The following is a 25,786-nucleotide window of genomic DNA, read 5'->3' on the forward strand; positions in this document are numbered from 1 at the left end:
TCTATGTCTGCCTGCATCTGTTCAGCATTTCAAACGTAACAGTTTCGAGGCCAGCAGTCAAGGAGACAGACAGCCCTGCCAATTCACCACCACCCACAGAGGACAACAGGACCAAAAGAGACAGGGAGGGGAAGACAGGAATGAGAGAAACAAAGATGGAAACACTCCTGACACATCTTATAAGCGTGTGATTGAAATCTTGCTTGCCAAGCAGCAGCATGAGCTGGAGTAACCTGCTGACAAATGAAAATGTGCTCCTGTCTTCTCTCTGGCACAAGCAGCTAGGTGTCACTTTTTTTGAGTCTCCCTTGTTCCTTGTCACTGTACATGTAGATGACTGTGGATGGCTTAAAAATTGAGGTGTGAGAAATATAATGTCTTTATTCTATAACAACTTTCTGCTACATTCCCTCTGTTCTTCATTTCTTTCTCCATCTATCTTTTTCTTCATTTTTAATATTTCTCTTTCCACCCCTCCTCTCACTCCTGTCTCCTCTTCTTTGTCATGTCTCCATAAGGCAATTTTCTTCAGTTCATGTTGGGGTCAGGGGAACAGTCAAGCAAACACAGGGGAGTATGGAGAATCAATCTCTCAGAAAGTTCAAACACACTAACCATAAATACTCTCTAAGTGGAGCCATTATAGAAATGGGGTCTCTTGACTGTATCTGATGACTAACTTAGCATTAACCTGGCCAACAAGCCTCTTGGGGACACGCAACCGACACACACACACATATATACCTGAGTGTCTCTCCAGTAGAGCCTCTGCGTTTCCACAGGTTAATCAGACTAGAGGAGCGGCTGGCAGCTGAGGACGATTTGCCGTCGCCCACATGCATGCGCACCACTGTGCTAGTGGTAAAGGCACTGCGCACATTACGCTCTGGTTTGGCCAGAATGATGTACACCTGATATCACATAAAACACAAAGTATGTTCTTTAAACAAGACTCAACAGTTTGGAAAATAAGACAATTCAAATCATACATCACTGTGTGTTTCTAAAGACAATCATAAGCCGTCTCTCAACACAAAACAGAAGGGTAATCTGATCACTCAATCTCTTTTATTCAAAAGTAAAACTATGATAAAGAGAAAATTCTCAAAAGCAACAGCAGTTTGATCCCTCACTTTTCAACAAGGACCATCATACACTAAACGTGGGCACATCTAGTGAATCTGTGAATGTTGTCTTTCTTGTATTTTCGATGTGTGCCTACTTTTGCCTTTGTTTAACTCTGTCAGTGTCTTTTTTTTTTTTAGCCGATTCAACTATATTATTTTTTCTTTTTTTCCCCCCGACTCGACCTTCTGTTTTCCCTTATTGCATAAAGTAGATAATATCGCTCTCTTTTGCTCTGATGAACTGTGTATTCTTGCGCCTGTGTAGATTCTACCTCCTGGCCAGGATGCATCTCTCAAGCTATCAGAGGAAACTATTGGCCTTACAGTTTCTGAGGAGGAGGAAATGAGCAGCAGCTAAGGGGGTGTGGGTTCATAATATCCTCAAAGACAAATGTTCAGAGAGTTAAGGCTTGTTTAGGAGCTGCATCTGTGCAGTGACTGCTTCCAGGTCTACATCAGGCTGAGGATGGGGAAGAGTTTGATAGCCTGTTGGGGAGAGTTGTGCCAAGACTCACAAAGATAAGAATCAACTTTAGGTTGATATTATGCTACATAATGAATAGCAGTATACCCGAGGTTGGTAATTAGTTGAAATGCCATATCCCCACTGATTTGATATGTCGATCTGTCAGAAAGTGCCGTACCCAAATTGAAAGCTTTAACTTCAGCACAGATTTTTTTTTTCATTTTGTGCAACACGCAGATATGAATGGATTCATAAGTGGAGTGCAGCGCTCAATGTACCCTATGTGAAAGCCTCTTAAGACTGTCGAGAAGGTACATATTGTGTTATATTCTAAGTATAACATGACTTCAAAAACTTAATTCTAAGTTTAGCAAAAATACTTTGAAATTGGTGCAGATGGAGATATATTGAGACCTAAGCTCTGAAGTTTAATATATTTTGTGCACAGATCTGATTATAGTCAATATAATCTAATATAGTCTCATATGCAGTATTGATGAATCCCTCAAAAACAATGAGAAAAAGGTCATTTGGTTGCATAACTTAGAAACGTTGAGGAAATCTATACATCAAAACAGTAAAAAGAAGAAACTGGACATTAATTTCAAGCTTACCTTGGGTACAAACATGCAGCATAGAGCCACAGTAGCACTGAGGCTGACACTGAAGCACATGGTGATAATTTTGTAGTTAGAGCCAAAGTAGATGGGTACAAATGCCAGCCAGATAATACAGGTGGTGTACATGGTAAAAGCTATGTACTTAGCCTCATTGAAATTGGCTGGGACATTGCGGGTCTTGAAGAAAGAAGGAGACAGAGTGAAAAGAAAAGACAAGCATCAGTAAATATTTTTGCATTTCTTTATTTATGTGTATTGTACTTTAATTTGGGAGAGTCAAGCGAATGTAGGGATGTTAGACTTTGATAACAAGCCCTTATTGAGCCAGATTAGACTCTGAAACAAACTTTTAACTCACTGATTTGGCACCAAAGTTTTTTGTCGAAGTTAAGTGAAAAACGACCTAAACCACCTAAGTTACATTAGCTTTTTTTTGGCTTGGTGCAGAAAAACGTTTTTTGAAATGCACTGCATTTCAGGCTGTCGCTTTATACGCTTCAGCTCTCTCACTTTATAGAAAATCAATGGCTGCAGGCAACTGATAATCAAACACTGACTTTATAATGCACTCGATGCAACAGAATTAATTTAACTGCTGTTGAAAGGTTTTATAAAACACACACAGTTGTTCAGTCATGTCCTCTCACACTGGGTCTGTGTGACTTTCACACACATACTGTAGCTAGACTGGACAAACATTTTATAACTGCAGTATTTCTACTATAGTCTTAAAGATGGGCCAATGTTAATTTCTTATCAAAAGAACTTGCGCTTAGTTATTGAGGCCATAAACTCACTAACAAATTAGTTTTGAACAATCAACAAAACTGTAGTAACAGATAACATAGCTTGTACCTTAAAGGCATAAAAGGTGCAGCTGAGGATGAGCAAGCCGTTGTATCCCAGGGGGGCAACCACACCAAGGTTAGTGGTGTTGCAGATGAGGTTGACCTGCCAGATGCTAGGGTAGTCATGGATCACCTATACATGCAGGAGTAAACATGACTTGCCAACAGTTCAAAGCTTGACAAGGCTATCGCTTCATCTATCATTTCTTTGCTTCGACAAGTCAACTGAAGGCTGCAGTGATGCAATAAGCAGTGCAAGTGACCAAAGGTTGCATTCATTACACTGCCAACTTCGATTGCAGAAGTGAACACTGTAGTAAGGTCTGCCAGCAAAGATTTCAATACTCACAAGCAACCCAAGCTGAACTAATATTTTTTATTGATAAAGATAAGGAGATTAAAGGCTTAGTTATGCCTTAGTAATAACCAATTCTTTTTAATATCTCTGTCTCTAAATTTTAAATCATGTGAATCTACTCACCTCAGGCGGCTCCATGAGGCAAATAGCCACAATGATGCCCAGCTGTAGCAGTATCAGAAGGAAGGCAATGATAAGCTGAGCACAGGCAGACATAAAACGAGGTTTCTTTGTACAGATCTTCTTCTTGCTTCCTGCCAGGATCCGAGCGATGCGGTTTGTCTGGGGTCAGATACCAAATATCATTAGGAAATGCAGCATTTACTGAGCATATTGTATCTACTTTATATCCATCTGCTGTCTGTATGTCTACACTGCTGTTGTTCAAATTGGGCAGACATATCAATTAGAAAAACCTTATTTCTAATGGTAATTTTCCTCACTTCCCCAACTCATTCCTTACCTTGGTGACAAGTGCAGAGTAGCTCATGGCAGGTGACAGGCCTATTCCCAGCCGTTGGAGGTAGCAGTGAATGATGTGGGGTTTTGCTATGAGACTGAAGGTACACAGGTATCCCAGGCAGATCCCTGCCAGTATAATGTAACACAGCTCCCTACTAGAGGATTTCACCACTGGGGTGTCCCGGAACCTTACACACAAATGCATACGAAACACACATAAGTAAATATGTATACAAGCAGTTCAAAGATTGTATCTGAGATGAACATCTAGTCTAGTCTTTCTCATATCATATATTTTCTGAGATAAGAGATTTGTTACCGGATAAAGACTGCAGTTACAAACAACGTGGCCATAAGACCAAGGCAGGCAAAGACTACTGCAGCAATGGGTTCAGGGTCACCCCATCGCAGGTACTCCACTGGTATTGCGTCACAGCCTGGGGACAGAAGAGGTATATGTGAATATGTAGAAAAAATAAATCAAGATCTTAAATGTGATACTAGTCAAAGTCAAGCAACTGCATTATGCAGAATTGGCTTGTGGCAAGACTGCCACATTTAAGTGCATTTTCCTTCCTTGTGCTCTTTGCCTCATTTCCCTCGTTCTCTCTTACATCCTTTTCCATCTGGTTGAACCTCAGCATGTAAAGGCATTAGTGTAGTATAAAAACAAGATGTAAGTAGCAGGACTAAACAGGAGTTCTTAGCATAGAGGGCTATTCTGTGATAAAGTGATAGTTATTTTCTATTTCAAGACAACACTATCAAAAAATATCACACAAATTACTGAGTACACCCCCCCATATTATCCCCTGTTGAACTACAAATTAAGACCTATCTTTCCTCTCACACACATCTTAGTCTATGTTGCAACTTTCTTTTGCATTAGGACTTCTGCTATATTATTCTGCTAAGTATTTCAGCTCACTGATTCATTTCCCCCCCTCCATTTGTGTCCCTGCTCCATCTATAATATGCCATTAATCATTTTTGCTGTTTCTATATCCCCTTATATCTCCCTTATCTCTCCACATCCTCTTCCATCCCACCTTGTTCCTTAATTCTCTCCCTCCATCTCTGTCTTCTTCATAGGCAAGGAGATAAAGCCCCATTAATTAAAGGGACAGTTCTAATTATGTTCCATCTTAACGCTGGCTGGTCTAGACACGCCGTAGGAGCAGGGATGCACACCCTAAACATTTTTACTGTCTTGACTTTTTGCTTCCATTCTTTCTGCCGAGACAAACTCACACATGCACACATCACACACCTGTTTGTATAGAGGGGATGATTACAAATAGAAAGGAAGAGGCAGAAGAGCAATCAAAAAAAGATTTGAGTGCAGTAATTGAATAACTTTGTCTTTAACACAGTCAATGAAGTTTATTAAGTCAGTGATGTGATTAGGTCTGGGGGCATAAACAACAGGCTTTCTTTTTTGCTGACTGCATCCAAGAGGACAGTAACAGAGACACACAGACACAAGGCATAGGTTGTAGTTACTGGGACTTGTGTTACTGAAAACCCTTAAAGTACAATTTCAGATGTATTTCACTGCATTTTTTTTTTTGTAAATCATAATGTAAAATATGTGAAGCACAGAGTGCAAAACAATTCCAAGTCAGATTTAATCTAAAGACGATATAAAAATAGATAAAATGTGTGCAAAAGGAGCAGCTTTACAACAAAATCACACAGCTAGATGGAATCATTTCAGCTTAACAATACTTGTTAGCGACTATATATTTTTCCGCATAATATGAATGCTGTTTTTTCACTAGTTAAACACAGCCCCCTATTTTAACTGTCTCACCTAGTCATCAGTAAGGACACACAAGAAAATGTAAGGTAAAAGGTAAATTTAGAATTTAGCCCCAATTAATACTGTGCACATAACTCTTGATGCGAGGCAGCAAATCCTAGATCAGTGTTCTTCCTCGTGGGCTTACTCAGAGCAGTCAAAAAGCATCGACTACATCAGCTTTTTAATTCCCAATTAGTTCATAGAACTTGCAAGAAATTCCAGTTAAGCCAACCTGACGCATTAAGGGGAAGAAGGTCCGTTTAGAGAGTTTAGTCAATATAAAGTTTTCAGGCAAACTCCTTTAAACATTCTCAAACTCAAACTTTGCCGATCAGTGGAGAGGCTCAAATCCCAAAGATAATCCTCCTTCAGTCTGCTCCTTTCTCTGTCCCTGGCTGCTCCTTATGTCACAGACTCTATTCATCTCCATCTCTCTCACTTTCCCCTCTCTATCAGACTTACTTTTATCACCACTTCATGCTTCTAAGTAACTTTTTCTCTCACTCTTTTTCTTGTTTTTGCCCTATTGCTGTCTTAAGACCTATGCTATATTTTTCTGTGGTTTCACAAATACTTCACCTCCCTCCCTTGTCAGTTGATCCTTGCTCTACTTCATCTTTTCTCTCTGCCTCTTCATCTTTCCCTCTCTTCATCTCCCAGGCTTTCTGTCTCTTTCTGTCGCAGTTTGTTTGCTTGATTATTACTGTTGCATACAGCCCTGCAGGGGGACTCGCGGCGCTTATTGTTGATGATAAGAGACACAGGAGCACAGTCTCACGCATGAACTTGTATCCACCAACTAATCTATGCGCAGCCCCAATCATGTCTTCAGCTATTCCTCTTTTTCATTTTCACACTGGTTTACACCCTGTTTTAGTTTGAGTATTGTTTTGCCTGTAATCTAAATTTTCAATTCATGTTTTAATCATTGAGCTTGGTGAGGAGCTAGCAAGCAGTATAATGAGCAGCTGAGAGCACAACAAAGCACTATCCAAACGCTTTCAAGGCGATGGAGGGGAAATACATTTTTCACTGCAACAGTATAGTTTTTTTAATTGAGAATTGAAGGCTTCTATTGATGCAAAATAATTAAAACACCCATGACCATGTGACAGTTAAGAAGATAAGAGAGAGAGCGAGCAAATGGGAAGGGAAAGGGATGGGAGAAGAGGGAAAGAAGTTCTATGGGTAGAATGAAAGGATCATATCTCAGTTTCTCTCTATAGTGTAACCGATGCAGGACTCTACTAATATGTTGTGATAACACACAGGGTAAAGGAAAGAACTCTCAGATCTGTGTAATTCCGCAATTTAGCATTCCTTATCTGTCCTACAATCCCACATGCGTTCATTTATATCAACATTGGATTTTTCTCTCTTAAGGTATTACAGTAATGTCTCTGTTACTTCAGTTTAATCTTGCAAATAGACATACAAACACACACGCACACCAACATATACTAACCTGTAAGGCCATCATTAGGCCAGGAACCCAGCTCACAGGCTCGGCAGGTGTATTCATCAAACACAAATTCATTTTCTTTACAGGGAGTGCACGTCCAGCAGCAGCTCACTTCACCTTTACGAATCACCTGAAGAAGACAGAATAAGCAGTTTTTTGTGAGTGCACAGGTCTTTGTTCATTTGCCCACAGAGTTAGTATGAAGGTTTTTTTTTTTTGTCTATATGTCAGCTCATAAGCAACAGCCACCACCTGCCGAGCCAGTTGCAAACCTGCTTTTAACACCGTCCAACAAAATTTTTCTGATTTAAAACTGGTTTTAAACGCAGATAAAAATTAAAGTCATGATGTTTTCTAATTCAAGGTCCAAACTTTCAAACCTGCCTTCAGTTATCACTGCTCGGGGAACTCAGACACAATTTGTCTCTACCTATAAATATCTAGGCATTTCAATTGACAATTCCCTTTTCTTTTACTGCTCAGATTCAGCAGCTTGTTAAAAAACTAAAACTACAACTAGCTTTATTCTTTCGAATAAAATCATCTCTCTCTTTTGAATCCAGAAAGAAACTGGTTTCTGCTACATTCATGTTTGTGCTGGACTACGGTGATGTCTTGTATATGCACGCCTCCTCTCAAAGCTTACAGTCCCTGGATACCATGCATCATAGAGCTCTGAGGTTCATCACCAATTTTAAATCTCTTACACATCATTGTTTGCTGTGTGCTCGTGTTGGATGGTCTTCTTTGTCTGCTCGTAAACTCAGTCACTGGCGTATTCTAATTTATAAGTCTATTCTAGGTCTGCACCCATCCAACCTTCTGACCTATATCAGTTAGTCATATATCAGCACAGAATCTTATAATCTTCATTCTCAGGATCTTTTTTTTTTACTGTCTGTTCCTAAAGTCAGAACTGAACTGGGGGAATAGATCGGGTTTCACTGGACTCTTTTCAGAGGATGTTGAGCGACTTGGAGGCGGACTCATCTGCCTGCAGACGTGTTGACTGGTGGACTTAATCTTTATCTCATGGGCAATTTTAGCAAAATTGCCTGACTGATATTTGACTTGATTCTGTGTTTATTAATGTACTGAAATCTTATTTCCCGTTTTTTGTGCCTGATTGCCTGTGTTTGTCTGAAACTGTTTAACGTGCTGCTACCCGTCTTGGCCGGTACACTCTTGAAAAAGAGAGTTTTTAATCTCAGTGAGGTTTTCCTGGTTAAATAGAGGTTAAATTAAAAAAAAAAAAAAAAACATATTTATGCAAAGCTTCACCTTCAGTCAAGTCAAGTAGTGAAGTTTTGATCCCTTTAAATTTTGACATTGAACAAGAACAGCTAAGGAGCAAATAGCTGGACAGTATGAGTGTAGGCGATTTGGTAAGTAGGCAGAGCATTATAAACTAATTTAATCAGCTTACATTAAAGATTTATTTAAGCCAGAAAGCCCTACTAACTCAACATTTCTAATCTATGACTTACTTGGAAAAAAGATAAAAATATTTTGTGATCTAATATGTGAAAGTCGGTGATGCACAATAGTCGGGTCATAATGTGAGGTTCTGTGACCATCCTCTGGCAACAATGTTTTGATGATTGATTTGACCTCTATGGACCCTTCAGAAAATATTTAGCCCCCATGTCCCTCCCAAAAATCCCGGCATTTTTTGCTAGAGAGCCAAATTCAAAATGGCGCCCGGCGCCATCTCTAAAAAATAACTTTAGATCTGGATGACCTAGAATCATGTATGAAGGCACTTTTTCATACAAGTCAACCATAAGGATTCTGAATCTGACATTATTTTAATAATCAAACCTAGTTTTGACATTGAAATTCAAGATGGCCGGCATTCAGTAGAGTGAAAATAGCCAGATAGCTAGCTGGGGGGACTGCCCCCTTAGGGCCTGCCGTCCTGCCCTGAACCATTCTTCGTCAGGCCCCTCACCAGAGACCAGTTTGTCATGGGAGGCCCTACCAGGAGCACAAGGCTCCAGACAACATAGCTTTTGGGGTCATAGGGACACACAAACCCCTCCACCACGTTAAGGTGACGGTTCCCGGGGAGGTTTTTTTTTTTTTTTTTAACGCACATCGGAGGTACCACCTGCTGCATTATGTGGAGAGGTAGTTATCGTCACCAATAACGGCAACACCCGAAACAACACAAAAGACGTATCAGTCTGAATCAGAGAATTCTGAGTCACTGCTTTCTGAATCATCGGATTCAGATGACTCCACCCTCCTCTGTACAACATCTTCCTCATCCTCCTCTCTCTCAACTTCCTCGTCCTCTTCAACCGGCCCTGGTGCAGGTAGGTGTGTGGGGAGAGCAGGTCGAGTGTGGCGGACAGGATGACAGCGACCACCCACCAACTCCCAACCATGTCCGAGTGGTGACGGGTGGTCTTTCAGTGAGGGGTGCCGCACTAGATATGCCAAGTAGTTGGCACGGAGGCAGTGTTGGCGTAAGCTGTCTGCATCTGGAGGGAGACGGATAAAAGACTTTCTCTTCATGGTCTTCCACTTGGAAGCACGGGCTTCAGCCATGGTGCTACTCTTCTTGTCTCCATAGATCACCTGTCTCGTGAAGTGTACTACCTCCTCTTCAAGGTGAAGGCTGTCTCCACACCGGGAGAGTTGCTGCCGCTCTTTTCCACCTTCTCATACACTGATGATTTTCCTTTTCCATAGAACCCCGAGTTGGCATCACAGCCTGTAAAACAGTGTAGCTGCACAATGCAGTCTGCCATCTCTTCTGTCAACAGATCACGGCAGAGGACTGTCTCTTTGTTTCTCTTTATGCATAGCATGCCAGGAAGCTGCCGTGAGATGACTGATGCTGCGACATAGACATCGGTATCAGCTGCATCAATAACAACAGGGCCACTATAACCTGACTGACGTAGAACATGTTTGGTACATGTGCATTACCCTGTATGCGCAGGTCTCGCTAGTCATCTTTTGTTGAGTATGTTGTATCATAGGGATCATTGACACAGATGATACGGTGAGCATGAGAATGGCGGGCAAGAATGATGGATGACACCTTTTGGACATAGCCCGACCACTTGTATGGGGTGCTGTCCTGTGTCTGCCTATCTTCTTCTGATGGAGTTACCATCCTCCAGATAATGCCCATGTCAATTAGAGCAACATAGGGGTCTTTAATCGCAATAGGTTGGAGGGAGAGCTTCTGGATGAGCTTGCTCTTCTACGTCTTCCTGTATGTGCCATTGGGGTTGAATAAGGCCACACATTCCTCAACAACTCGGTATTCTAGAAGCTCGGGGAGCTTCACAAGTTGACTGTCTTCAACCAGGTTGATCCCTGCTTTGAGAGCACTTCTTTCCATTTCAGCAGCTCTTGCCTTGAGTTCCTTGCCGGGCTTGTCTATGCAAGAATGCTTGGAAAATGTCAAGCGTTTGCTGAAACTGACAGGTGCATGGAAGGATTTATTCTTGCTGAACACCCGGTCCTGCAAAAGCATGTTCAACTTCCCCTCTCCAGCAGAATGGTCCGCAACAAGCTCATCAGAGGCAGGCATGGCTGACTGTAGGGTGCGAAGTGTGGGTGAGGCCGGATTAAATGGGAATGAGTCAAACTTAACATTGTTTGATGATTACTTTGAATGCAGTGATGGTCTTTTACTTTGAGAGTCCTTACATTATCAACCCCCCCCCCAAAAAAAAGGGGTCTCGGCCGTTGAGAACCACTGATCTAGTACATAGAAAACTTAACTTTTGTTAAAAAGCAAAATAATAATAATAATAATGATAATAACAAAAGGCCAGTGAATAATGCACTCAAACTACATTTGTTCAAGGGGCGACTTTTCCAAAATTTCCCTTTTTATTCCATGTAGGCACGTTTTCTAGAGATCAGCCGAGTGTCGTGCGTGACGCTGTGACGTCATACGTAACGTCATGACGTCATCTAGCGACTTTCGTTGATTTTTTTTTGGCAACACTGCTCACAATGCAAGGCAATGGGTGGTCCCCAGTCCAAATATGATTGTTTTGGGGGGTCACTGCCTAAAAAGGTTGAGAACCACTGTACTGGATGGCAGCCATCTTGAATTTCGCGGTCAAAACAAAGTTGTAATATCAAAATGATGTCAGATTTGGAATCTTCATGGTTGACTTGTATGAAAACGTGCCTTCATACATGATTCTAGGTCATTCAGATTAAAAGTTATTTTTTAGAGATGCCGCCGGGCGCCATTTTGAATTTGGCTCTCTAGCAAAAAATGCCGGGATTTTTGGGAGGGACAAGGGGGCTAAATCTTTTCTAAAGGGTCCATAGAGGTCAAATCAATCATCAAAACATTGTTGTCAGAGGATGGTCACAGAACCTTACATTATGACCCGACTAAAAAAATCGAAATGGCTGCTTAGTATTTTGATGATGTTAGTGAGCTTGGTTAACAGCTATTTTCCGCAAAGCCTGTAAACTAGATACTGTATATTCTATGTATTGCAGCATGTAATTACTTGCAAAAATTCCGATGTAACCCCAAACGTCACAGGTGTTAGTCATCTTACCTTAATCTGACCTTTGTCACAGGGTTCACTGCAGACAGATTTGATGATGGTATCTTTGGTGGGCCAGATTTCGTCGTCATCGATCTTCAACCCCCTGTTGTCCCAACTACCAATATTAATGTAGTCGTAGTAGTCCTTTCCCATCTTTTTGAAGTTCATTATTTCATACCTGTTAATAAAAAGGCACATGTGCAGTGGACATCACACAGTAAACAATACAGAGTTGTACCTCTGCCACCCAACCGACCAAACAAAGAGACATGTCTGATACGTCTGCCAAGTAACAATGCCTACCTGCCAGGTGAGTCTCCATTTTCATCAAATAGGATTCCCTCCCCTGACACACCAGTGAAGTTGGTTTTCATCAGGAAGTCCAGCAGTGTAGCACCATCTATAGGTCGCATGGCATCACAAAGGCCCTTAAAATACATTAACAGCCATGTCATTTTGAACTAAATAATATGAACAGCAGTTTACTAAACATCATTTAATACAAGTGTTCCTTGGTGAGGAAACAGTGGCAATTCGCCATTCATTCAACTTAAAGCAATAGCAAATGATAGGTTAAATATAATTTATTTGGATCTGAGCTTAATTTACTTATTTTTGCTCAAAACATGTTTACAGTACTGTTTAACAAACAAAGACTGACCGCCTAAATTTTAACTGACCAAATATCAGCAGCCCTACGTTACAGAACAAAATAAACATGCAGAGGAAAAGGTATTGTTACTGTTACATTTCTGAAGACATCTGATCGAGTTTAGTCAGAGATAAACCCGTATCTGATCCCCAACAGTTAAAACAAATACATGAGACTGAAAATGCAACAACACTGATGTTCTTTAGATGCTGACAATATACACAGTGCACAGAGCTCAGTTAAATGGCAGCAGCGCCTCATGACCTTATCAAACTGTTTGTTAAAAGGAGGGACTAATCCTTCTGTGTCCTGTGTGTAAATACAGAGGGGGAATTGACTCTATACATTTTGATGCTGCTCTGATCCGCACCGAGATATTTTTGAGACAACAACAGAGATGGTTCACAGAGCTGAATGAGTGCGCGAGTGTGACAAAGAACCAGGATGCTGGAACAAAATGCTTTAACCAGCGATATCGTTGTCATTCAGCTGTCTGTGCAATGTCTGTTTTCTTATTTGTAAATCCAAACTATGTGGCCCAAAACGACCATTGTTCACTCTACATGACCAAAGAGAAATTTCCCCAAATAACAGCTGGGATATGCTCCAGCACCCCAGCTATGGAAAATGGATGGATGGGTGGAAACGGGGGGGGTTTAATGAGGACATTTTTTTTTAGCCTACAAAACACTGTATTAAAAACAGCTCAAGCTGGAGTACATTGTGTCCCGCCATTTCCACTTCCCACTTCTGTGTCTTTTTTCACTGTAGTAAGCCCCTCCATTTGTATTGGACCTACCTGATAGCCTGGGCAGAGAGCCCGCTGCATGTTATCGAGGCCATATGCCATTGAGTAAATGGCATTGATGACAAAGCCCATCTTGGTGTCCTGTGCATACTGCTGCCGAAGAGACTCCCGTTCTGCAGAGGTGGATAGGAAGAGTTCGAAAGGCATGAGAATTGGGACGGTAGCTGGGAATGATGATGAACTTCTCACCAGAAAAAAATATTTTTTTCCTGACATCAAAGACCACTCTCTTTCCTCTTCTTCATCAGTTACTTCCCACCTCCACATCTAATTCCTTTCTCTTTCTGTCTGTGTCCTGTTCATTTGTTTTTCACGTCCCATTTCATTAGAATACATGAGACATATTCTCTTTGATGCAGCACTCACACACTGTTTTCCCTATGAATGGAATGAATGAAACAGAAAGAGAAGGGGTGAGAATTGAATGCAACAATGAAAATAAAGGGTGCACTCTCAAGATGAACCGGAAAGCTCTGCGCATCCCTATGGTCTGTTTGTAGGTGTGTGGGAGTGCTTTCAGCCTGTCTGTTTGTAAGATATTTGCAGTAATAGTGGTTATTATGAAAGCCAATCAATGAAAGTTCAGGCTGGTACAGTAGTCTGTGTTGCCGACCTAAAACAATGCCACCTCTCTCTGTTTCTATAGCCCAGTGAACAGTTGAACTCTAATTTTCTGGTTTTATCCCATTGTAACTCACAGGACGAGACAAACAACAATTAACCTACCTACGGTAGCTTTTTTTAAAAAAGAAAAAAAGTTCCATTGTGGCAACTATTTTCATTGGCTCTGCACTTACTGCCACAAGTGCGGTTGTACTTGTTGCTCTCCTGAGGGTGACCCTTGAGTCGACAGTGAAAACGATGCTGCCAGAACTCTGGAAACCAAGGGTTCCTCTGGTTGTTATCAGGGCGAAGTTTCAGGTAGTAATCATCAAACCATTTCACGTCAGCTGACTGGAGCTTGATGGTAATACCCCCAGCCGCTTCCTTCACGTAGCCGTCTGTCACATCATACCTGTCCGCCCATCCATCACTGCACAGGACCACATGAAGAGATTTTATGTTAATGTTAGAGCAAAAAGCAAGTGGAAAAGTTTCTGCTTTCCACTTCCAAGGTGCAGCAAATGCAGCATCATCTAACATTGGAGTAAGGAGAAGATAATTAAGGGAAAAGGCTGCAGAACCTTGTAGAGTGGCGTAACCTTACCCTGCAAATCTGAACATCTCACTGAATGTTACATTTTCAGATATGTGTGGCCCAAAACAAAATGCCATGGTCATGTTTTTTCTCTCATTTGTAGTTAGTAGTGACTTCAGACACAAAGTTTCTTTTTTCTATTATTCCTGCTCTTTAAAATGAGAATGTAGGGAAAGGCCAGTGAGCTACTGTTGTAAGCTGCATGCACCATTGTTCAAATAGTATGACATTTTTCCAATATATACGTTTGTTTGAGTCCAACTTTAATTAAAGTGCAATCCATATGCATGCAACTCCCTTAACAAATGGCAACCCAGGGTCCAACATTAGCAACAATACATTATGCTTGAATTTCACTGAAGTGAGACTATTTCAGTTACTCGCACAAATGTGCCGAGACACCAAGAGAAGTAAATCCTTCAGAGCCCACTTGCAGAGTTGGAATTAGGATGCACAACTGGTGGTATAACGTTATGTATGGGAAGTCACTATATAATGTCATTATCATGAATAAACCCCATTTCATACACACACACATACACACACACACACACACACACACACGCGCACCTTTCCCACACACACACACCTTTCCCACATAATGACAAGCATACATTATAGAAGGAATTTACTTTATGAGTGCTCCAGTTTCCTTGGAGGAAAGGACAAACAAAGAAAATGTCAAACAGAAAGACAGAGAAGCCAAGCAAAGAGACAGAAGAAACAGAAATAGCAAATTGGGGAGACACACTGTGAAAGGAGACAGAAACACTTGATTACCAGAGAGCCAGAGGACATGTGGGAGGGAACTCTGACATCATTATGGACAATGTCCAAAAATTCATCATATTACTGAGAAATGGGCATAGTTACGATGCACCGGCACTGCTGCCAGCCAGCTGCTGAGCAGATCTGGGTCAAATTGAGTATTTGAGCTGCAGCTCAGCAGCCATGCCCTGTCAGACACTAGCAAAACGAATATAAATAACTCGTTACCCACAAAGCAGGAAGACATATTACTAATGTTAGAATTTTTTGTACATTTGGGTTTACTGCTTAAGAAAGAACAGATGGCAAAGCGAGTGTGTCTGTGTGTGAAAGAAATGGCGAAAGGGAAGCAGATGTGAATGACAAATCTTCTCTTGTTTCTTTCACAGTTATTGCCAACATGCCTCCAGCGACACAATGATCCTCCACTCTTCCACTGAAATTAGGCTCTTACGGGTGTATGGTTTCTTTAATTTTATCTTCACTTTCTATTTCTTTTGATTTTTTCCCCTCTCTGTCTCTCTTTCTTTTCCTCTCTACCCAAGAGCCTCCAGAGTACAGAACTCATTTTCTGCAAGCAGTCCTTGCAGCCTCAGTCTGGTTGTAGCCCGTACGTGTGTGTGACTCTCCCGGTGTGTGTGCGTGCAAACTCCCTCCTCTGCCTGCCACCGAGTGTGTTTGTCTGGTTTTTTGCTCTTATTCTAGTTATTGTTGTTGTCACCATCTGAGCTGTGGTCATATATCACGGTGTAAACATGTCTAGATTGCCATCGGTTTTCTTCAACCATCCAAATAAATGTGTACAAGGGACTAATGTGTGTAAAGCAGTGGTGTCATATTTGCATGGTGGGAAAGAATCAGGGGCTAATGGGGCGGTTGATGGTGGTTCTGTTGCTGAAGGTTGTTTCGCTAGTTTAAATGTTTTAATCTTGTCAAATAGACATGAAAAACAAACGTGCAACAAATTAAAGATAGAAAAAATAATGTTGGACCACACGAATTTCCTAATTTGATGTTTTGTTTTTAAGTGTAAGCGTAGGCATCTGATAGCATGACTGATCACATGATTGATCCAAAAGTGAGGCACACGCATAAACTACCCCTCAATATTCAGAACTGGGCATATTACTCTTAATTCATTATAGTTTAACTTGATTCAAAGCCATGTCTGTAAAATTAGTCTGATTAATTAAAAAGAAAAAGTCAATGGCGCTTGAAATAGTTTTGGCTGCTGTAACTTGTTTTTGTTGATGGATTTACAAGCAGCTCCCCTGAAGCAATGAATAATAAGATTTTGGATGTTTCAGGTGAAAATTAGCTAACATTATGAGACATCAGAGAAGGAGAAAGGAAAAAAAACAAGGGGATGATAAGGAATCAGAAAATAAAGTTTAAAAAAAAAATCAATGAGGCTAACAGGCAGAGGCAGTGAAAACAGAAAAGTTAGAAATCAATATCATCAATCATTAATCAGCACTCCATCATCTTATCACATCAATAGGTCTCTTTTTTTCCGAGACAGGTTTTTCTCTCCATCAGTATCTTTCATCCTCCCTCATTAAATCTTTCATCTTTCCCTTGAGCTTCTTCACTGTCTTGATCCTCTTCTTCTTGTTCATCCCCCAGTGTTTCACAGTCCACAGCATCCTTTCAATTACACTTTCGCCTTTTCATGGACAGAACCTAATGTTACAGACATTAGGTTCTGTACCTAATGTCTCTGTTACAGTTTTTCCTTTTTACTGAAACATTCTCTGAATCAACTTTCAGATTTACCGATGCCCAAAACCAAGAATGGAAACCGAAGACAAATTTCAAAGAAAGATAAACAGCGTCCCTTTAGCAGACTAAATCATTCTATAAGTTTGCTTCTGTAGTTCTATTTGCAGTTACATTTTATCTAATTTTACAGTACTTCATTCATGTTTTCTTTTCTAATTGCCTTTTTGCGGAATTGTCATGTATTGTAGTACACAAAATCAGAAATCTTTTGGAGCTAAATTACCTGAACTCTTTTTTTCAGATGGGAAGATTGAATTTGAGCTCAGATAAAAATGTTTGGAGGCAACAGATCTATTTCGCAGGAAGAGTCGAGGTTTTGTGAAGTTAGCTCGAAAACTGGGTTTCGTGTTTACAGTTTTGAGAAAAGGGTGTCATGCATCAAGTCTGTGTTTGCAATTGTGAAAAACTATATGATTCAAACAACATCCCTAGTCTATTACAAGTAACAGAGACAACTCTGCACGCTCGCACTCATTGTTCAGAATCAGAGGCTAACTAACATTCTTGCTGTGAGACAAGAATGTGAACCACTGCACTTCCATGATGACTCACCATCTTATCATCAGATCTTTAACCTTTTTTTGTAGAGTCTTTCTCTTTTTTCATGTGCATCATTTCATTTCCATTTCTTTCTTTGGCTTGCCACCTGCTTGGCAAGCTTCCCAGCAGGTCACACCTGCAGCTCCTCAGAAGGGAAAAGTGTCAACATTTGAGAAGCGAACCACGACTTTCAAATTCTCAGCTGTAATCTGCAGAATATTTGGTGAGTGTCTCACGCACATCCTCATCTCTGCCGTGTTGTCTAAATCCGGTCAGACAGACATGCAACACCTGACAAAGTGGGCAAAAACTAATTTGTGCTACTCACTTCTGTGGGTGTCATCAAGAGCCTATTTTACCATTCTGATATGAAGGGCCCCCCTACACACACACACACGCGCGCGCGCGCGCCTGCACACGCACACCAACAGTCAGAGGCGTTGCAGGGTGGGGAAAAAAAAACGATTTTGCTATCATGGCTGAGAGAGATGTGCTTTGTTTTTTAACAAGAAGTTTCTAATTGGCCCTTGAGGAAGTTCAATGTTTATCTACCTCTTCAGAGCAATCACAGCAAATGCTATTTGCTGTGTTCACTGTCTAGCACAACTAATTAATACCCAAATGTTTTTTTCTAGTTAGCACAGTGACTACCATGGACCTTGGAAAATGGAAGTTGTCTGCACCAAAGCACAACACATTTGATACCAGAGACCACACATTCATTTTTAACTGAAATACTTTGATGGTTGTTCACATGTGTGTAAATACTTGTCTCTTTTGCCTCAGCAGGAAGGAACGTAGGGCTTATAAGTATAATGTGTCATGATATGACACATAATGTGTGACTGTATAATATAATTTTGGTGGTGTGGTGGTTGTACCCGTTGCCTGACAGTAACCAGGGTTCCTGGTTCAATTCTCAGATGGGGTCCTTACATTTGGAGTTTGGATGTTCTTGCCATGTACATGTGGGTTCTCTCAGGAAACTTTAGTTTCTTCCCACAGACCGAAAACATGTATGTTAGGTTAACTGGTGATTCTGGACACACTGGACTGAGTGTGCATGGTTTCTAAACTGCTATCTATCGGACTAGTGTCAATTATTTTTAAAAGACAAAGCAAGAATGCATTCAGCTGAAATTAAACTTGGAAGCAGTGGTTCAAAAGCTGGGTTTTGATTAGATTATACTTATTGAAATCTGTCTGACCATTCAGTTCAGATATAATGTTCTTCAAGTCATTTTGAATGGCCAATGAGCTCGTATAGAAAGTAATTAAGAAGAGACCTAAGTGATTTGTTGCCAAGGCTGAGCAGATGCTTGAAAAGAACTTTCTAAAATATTTGTACCACAAGTTGTAGCACAAATTTTACAAAGATATTGTACATGTCTAATTGATGGATCTCTGTGTTTTAATCATGAACCAATAAAAACCTGAAGATTATCTTTCTTGTGCCATTACTTTCTCATGTATTGCAGTATGAAACTGTAAGTATGGAAGCTATTAGCAGCAGTATAAGTATCATTTTAGGAGACTATACTCTGGGGAGACGGTTTAATTGCACAGTGTCTGTGAATCATGGCATGGAGTATACTGTTTTATAGGGAATGAGAGGAGCTGCTGCCATCGCCAATGTCTGACATTAGCTTACACACCATCATAACATAGATATAACTTATGGTAACTGATTAATCCCAGGCCCACCTCATTTTTAAATGCAGGGCAAAGCACAAAAATACTAAAAAATAAAAAATAAAAAATAAAAATAAATACACAGGCTTGTCCCATGCATAGTTAGTATTTGACAAAGTAATGCACTTTTTTCCATCAATGAAAAGGCAACAACTGATAGAAAGTGTTTTAAACCAGTCGTAAAAAATATACATACAAAAAGAAAAAAGACTCAGATGATATGCAGCTGTGTGGGCGATGATGCAACAGAAAGAAGGCTTTAGTAGAAGCCTATAGGGTATTTGTATACAAACACTGTATGAGAGTGCAAACTGACTGTGTGTAGCCGTATGTGTTTACAAAAGGATTAGTTGTAAAATTTATATTTCATCATACTTTACACAGATCAATCACTTGCTCTATTCTTGATCACAACAACTCTTTTAAAATGACATCCTGGCTTTCGCTCTTTCTGTCTCTCTCCACATGTCTAGAAGCCCAAGGCCGTTGCCATGGTTTCCAGCCCACGCTCAACCTGCCGTCTGTACTTTATGTCTCATTAGAGGCACACTGGATTTTAAGTGTATGCACATACACACACCTTCTCCCTCCTCTGTCTCACACACACATGCACACGTACTTTTCTATTTACTGTTCAATTAACATTAGATGCCCTGTGCCAATATCAGAAATGCTATTTGGATAATAGTACAGTATTCCAGTGTTGTAGGCCACTGCCTTAAGTAGAACTTTAGCGAACCAATTCTACATACTGAAGCCTGGGGCAACTGCCTTCCCCTTTTGTTCATACAGCATATTAATAGAAACTGGAACTCATTTGCAAATGATTATTAATTTTTAGTTGGCTCTTTCTTGGTTCTAAAATCCATCACAAGCCAGAAGTTTCTGACTAATTAAATTTCAGCAATGGTTTATCGAAGTTTGGTTCTCTTACTGCACTGAAGCTTGAACGCTGTAAGTCAATTTGAATAACAGCATCTGCTACATGCCTAGTAAACACAAATGTAAATTGATTTGATTAAACTAAACCAACAAAATGTACTATCTAAAGGGTTACGATGCAACCTGCAACTTTATGAAGATCAGCAACATCTGCAACTGTGAGTGCAACCTGCTTTTCATTCATTAAGATCTGAGCTCCTCCTAGACATGGGCACAGGCACACTTATGATTTGCTAATGGGTTAACACAACCGAACAGGGATGTTAGCAAAATACTGTGGCAGAGATTTATTTTTGCAGTTCAATTATGTGGCAATAAACATCACAGAGCAGAAGAATAGGAGACACAATGGCCTGCATCAAAATCAATACCCATTAAGTCATTCATATCTATTACATGAAGTGTAGTTTTATGTAGACATGGATCTGGATGTAGGGTAACGTGATGTAGCAATGCATTTAAAGCTAGACAGGCACAGTGCAGCCAGATTTTATCACAGGTCACCAAGTTAAAACTTGTAATATTTCTCCCAGATCATTTGCTGTTTTATATGCAGCTAGATGGGATGCCCCAGATCAACAACCTGGTTTTTAGATCTCCGTAGTCCTATTTTCATCACAGCCGCTGTCACAATCATTATTACAATATAAACAGCAATGATATGATATGTTGCAAGTTTTTATTTAAATGTCATAGTTAAACCTATGTTCTTCTGTTATGCAGTCCCACATATCAAATCATTCTTTCTTTTTTTATATAGCTGTGCAAACAGGTTGAACAGAACATGTGGTGTGAAATAACAATCGAGATCAATAAGATTTCACAGTGACTCCCAAGATTTAAAGGGCACATAAAAAGAATGAAAAATGGTCAAACTGAAAACAGTCTGTATGGCTTGAGGTCAACATGGTGGTTTCTCAAAAGTATTGAGAAAGTATTAAAACGTGAGGTCTGGATAGCAAACCAAATCACAGGCTGATTGGGTCAAAACATCTCCAAAGCTAAGCATTTGAATTTTATGTTGGTCGTGCTAATCGGTGAATTTGAATTCACAGTTTAATTATTTTATTTTTTTTGCCTTTAATGGACAGGATAGTGAAGAGAGACAGGAAGCAGGGGGCAGAGAGAGGGGGAATGACATGCAGCAAAGGGCCATCCGATGCGGGACTCGAACCAGGGCCAGCTGCAACGAGGACTGTAGCCTCTGTACATGGGGTGCCTGCAGTACCCACAACGCCACCGACCGCCCCTGAATTCACAGTTTATAGTAAATAAACATCTGTACGAGGATTCCCTTTGACCTCTTTAGTGTTGTGTGTGGACACAGAACGGTTACAGAAGGTGTGACAAATAAAAACCTGCTGGTGTTTGAGTGCAGAGTGGAGGCATGCGTTTAATTTAAATGTACAAATTTGCATTCTTCTCTAATCATTGTGGTAAATTCGATTCAGCTCAAGAAAAAATAAGGTCATTGATTTATTGAAATATTTGAATCTGAACTGAAGCTGTGATGCCAATAGGTCACTTTAGTAATTAATGTCTGAGTTCAATAATAACATGCCACCCGACCCCAGCCCACTCACTCTCTTGCTGCCATGGCAACCTGGCAGATATTCTAGATGAGCATCTGCTGCTTACAACCATAAAGACTGCACGCACACACACACTGATCACATGCATAAACATAGAAACACACACCAGGACTGCAACTACAGAATCTGACAGCATTAATTAGCTGAAAAGACAACACAAGTAGAGAGAGCGAAAAGAAAATACAACGATGTGCTCACTACTTACAACACGAAAGCGCTAAAAAAATCAAAATAGAAGGAAAGAAAGACATACCTATGAACATCAAAAACTTAAGGGCAGCTAACCATCTGTCTGACCTTAAACCAAGAAACCGCACAATTAGTAAAAACATATTTTGTCAAAACAATTAGCTGAACTTAATCTATTTAATATGCTGCTGTTCATAAACCCACAGATAAGACATGGTAGTTAAAGACTTGTCAAGCACCATGACACAGCAACACTTGTTAATTTGTGTGAGTACACCAAGCACTAAATAGCAGCAACATCATCTCAAACTGTGAACACATTTTCAGTGTCAGCTCTTATGGCAGTTGCCTGATAGTTGTGCTATAATTCAAGTTTGACAGAGGTGACATGCAAATAGCTGAGGATAAGAAGCATTATAACAATGTTACTATGATTCGTTTTGAGAGAGATACAACAAAAAATGCAAAGTGGTAAGTTATCCACTTGTATGCACACTGTAAACTAGTCCATTTATGTCAGTAGAAACAATAAACATTTGGCAACCTCTGTGGTAGAAGAGTATTTGTCACCACAGACTTCCATGTTACAATGATGATGTCTTTGGCTAATTTCCCACTTTCTTACAACAGAACAAAAGGCATTTTTTAAATAAATCACCTGGGCTGCTTTCAATGACAGGTGAGTGCCAAATATGACATCCATTGAATATGCATAGCGTCTTCAGGGTGTCAGTCAAAACCATGCACATCACCTCCGCCTTCAAAAATGCTAAATGGCAACAGCCGAATGACAAATGTTAGGTTTCAAAACGGTGGTACAACAACCAATAGATAACACAACAGTGGTAAGGTCCATTTTTCATTTACAAGCTATGACAATAAATGGTTCAGCTGAGCAAACCCTGCACTAATTTTGCACTTGATCTACAAGAACGTTACCAAATAGTGCAGCTCTCCAAGTTATGTGTGAGTGGGCATGAAAAGTGAAGTACATTGTAGCAAACAGTAGGACATTACTAAATGTTTAGAGAAGTATGACTGACAAACAGAAGCTTAATATGGTGCCTATTCCTGAAATGGTTTTAAAGTGAAACTTCAGGGCAGACTGCAATGAGCTCAAGGTGAAAACTGTAATATAAACAGAAAATATTAGCTGCTTCTGAGCAATGACAGCTCATGTCATCTATCACCAGCCTCTGCCAAACAGAGGTCAAAGTTCACAGTGACAACCGCAAAACTCATTTAGCTAAATGTCAGAACTGTCTCACACACAAACACATTGGGGCTAAACTCCGAGTGTGTACATGTGACATGGAGGTAGAGCTACAAGCACCGTGTGCATGTGTGTATTCAACTGTGTAATTTTTTGAGTGATCGGACCACTTTATACGCCTATCATTCAATAACAAACAGACACAGAGGGCAGAACAGCCTGTGCACACTTACCTTGGCAGCAGGTTCATTTTTACCTATCCATCAATGCCACACTTCATTACATTCTGTCTGTTTCTGACACTCTCAGGTGATCACAGCTAAGCTCTTTCTCCTGTTTGTCTTTTCTCCCCACATCTGGACACCCCCCCCTCACACTCTTTTTTTCATGCTCATGCTACTTTCTGCAAACTTATACCTACTTATGTCTCTAGAGAACTGTTCTCTTTGAGCTAATTGGTCATTTCTTGCCTCGACTGTACATTGAAATCTAATTTTAAAGCAAGACCACCACCAAAGATCGGCAACATACGCCAACCATAAAGGCATTGAGACGCCAAGAGTCGCACAGATAGAGGGACACACTCTTTTTCGCACTCTCACACACGTTGCTCATTCAAGTGTTGGCGTGCAGAGTATGATTCCGATTTTGGCAAGTTTCCTGATTTCACTCCAGGGCTTCAGACAACAGGTGTTTGATCTGATAGGTGATGAGGAGGTACAAACAAATCTAAAGCATATCAAAAAAAAAAAAAAAAAAAGCAGGAATACTCTCAGAGTGTATCCTCCACAGAGGCCGATCCTGTAGTTTGCCATTTTCAAAATGATCCTGATCCACACCAAATTAAATAGGCTCTGCTATTGGCCATGTGGTAAACAAACATTTCATGAAATTAAGGACGAACTAAGAAAAAGGCAAATTGCCTTAGAGAAAAACAGATATGGTTCAGAAATGAAAGAGAAGACAAGAAAAGAGAAAAGAAGAGAATTACAACAAGATGCAAGCAGTCCTTTGCTTTTATAATACACTAATCTAAAAAGCAAAGTACCATCTGGGATGTTCAGACAATCCATTCTCATTCATTTTTGGTGTGACTCAGTGAAGCAAACTACAGCCCAGGAAAAGTCACACGAACGGGTGGAGAAAGAAAAAGAGGGGATGGAGACTAAGAAAACCTCAATAGAAAAAAAAAATCCCACATTCAAATCTGTGTCAGCAAACGGACAGTTTAATTTTACAGTAAATTTAAAAAATGTGTGTTGGTCTATTGAAACTGCCCACCACTTGTCATCCTTGTCCTTGGAAAATACACTATATTGCCAAAAGTATTCGCTCATCTGCCTTTACACGCATATGAACTTAAGTGACATCCCATTCTTAATCCATAGGGTTTAATATGACGTCGGCCCACCCTTTGGAGCTATAACAGCTTCAACTCTTCTGGGAAAGCTTTCCACAAGGTTTTGGAGTGTGTTTATGGGAATTTTTGACCATTCTTCCAGAAGCACATTTGTGAGGTCAGACACTAATGTTGGACAAGAAGGCCTGGCTCACAGTCTCCGCTCTAATTCATCCCAAAGGTTTTCTATCGGATTGAGGTCAGGACTCTGTGCAGGCCAGTCAACTTCTTCCACACCGAACTCGCTCATCCATGTCTTTATGGACCTTGCCTTGTGCACTGGTGCGCAGTCATGTTGGAACAGGAAGGGGTCATCCCCAAACTGTTTCCACAAAGTTGGGAACATAAAATTGTCCAAAATCTCTTGGTATGCTGAAGCATTCAGAGTTCCTTTCACTGGAACCAAGGGGCCAAGCCCAGCTCCTGAAAAACAACCCCACACCATAATCCCCCCTCCAACAAACTTTACACTTGGCACAATGGAGACAGACAAGTACTGTTTCCCTGACAACCCCCCAAACCAAGACTCGTCCATCAGTTTGGCAGACGGAGAATCGTGATTCGTCACTCTAGAGAACGTGCTCCACTGCTTTAGAGTCCAGTGGCGGCGTGCTTTACACCGCTGCATACGATGCTTTGCATCGCACTTGGTGATGGATGGCTTGGATGCAGCTGCTCGGCCATGGAAACCCATTCCATGAAGCTCTCTACGCACTGTTCCGGAGCTAATCTGAAGGCCACATGAAGGTTGGAAGTCTGTAATGATTGACTCTGCAGAAAGTTGGCGACCTCTGCGCACTATACGCCTCAGCATCATTTTACGTGGCCTACCACTTCGTGGCTGTGTTGCTGTTGGTCCCCAATCGCTTTTACTTTGTAATAAAACCACTGACAGTTGACTGTGGAATATTTAGTAGCGAGGAAATTTGACCACTGGAATTGTTGCACAGGGGGCCTCCTATCACTGTACCACGCTGGAATTCACTGAGCTCCTGAGAGCGACCCATCCTTTCACAAATGTTTGTAGAAGCAGTATACAATCCTAGGTGCTTACATTTATACACCTGTGGCCATGAAAGTGATTGAAACACCTGAATTTAATCATTTGGATGGGTTAGTGAATACTTTTGGCAATATAGTGTATGTGAAAATGAATATGGAAATAATGTTTTGTAATAAATAAAAAGAGACCCTAGCACACTCTTGTTTTGTAATAATTCCTCCTCTGTTCAGTTACATGATGTTTTGGTCTTAAGGCCTTCCACAAGATGAGTAATCATGACTCGGTGAGACAGAAATTATTGTGCGAGACGTTTGATACACCTT

The 25,786-nt window shown here is 40.6% G+C and overlaps 1 protein-coding gene across 2 annotated transcripts in view; it reads right to left on the reverse strand.

The window, feature by feature from the left end:
• The window catches only part of grm5b (glutamate receptor, metabotropic 5b), a 69,150-nt gene that overhangs the window by 9,776 nt on the left and 33,588 nt on the right, over window positions 1-25,786 (reverse strand). For both annotated transcript variants that reach the window (XM_075473602.1, XM_075473601.1), the window contains exons 7-17: window positions 13,943-14,178; window positions 13,137-13,258; window positions 11,989-12,113; window positions 11,695-11,863; window positions 7,151-7,277; window positions 4,201-4,318; window positions 3,883-4,069; window positions 3,543-3,701; window positions 3,069-3,194; window positions 2,208-2,390; window positions 745-911 (exon numbers count right to left, since the gene is read on the reverse strand). In XM_075473602.1, the coding sequence (XP_075329717.1) occupies window positions 745-911; window positions 2,208-2,390; window positions 3,069-3,194; window positions 3,543-3,701; window positions 3,883-4,069; window positions 4,201-4,318; window positions 7,151-7,277; window positions 11,695-11,863; window positions 11,989-12,113; window positions 13,137-13,258; window positions 13,943-14,178 (1,719 nt within the window). The remainder of the gene's footprint in view (window positions 1-744; window positions 912-2,207; window positions 2,391-3,068; window positions 3,195-3,542; window positions 3,702-3,882; window positions 4,070-4,200; window positions 4,319-7,150; window positions 7,278-11,694; window positions 11,864-11,988; window positions 12,114-13,136; window positions 13,259-13,942; window positions 14,179-25,786) is intronic.

Source organism: Odontesthes bonariensis, chromosome 9 (assembly GCF_027942865.1).
Source record: "Odontesthes bonariensis isolate fOdoBon6 chromosome 9, fOdoBon6.hap1, whole genome shotgun sequence".
Taxonomy (NCBI): domain Eukaryota; kingdom Metazoa; phylum Chordata; class Actinopteri; order Atheriniformes; family Atherinopsidae; genus Odontesthes; species Odontesthes bonariensis.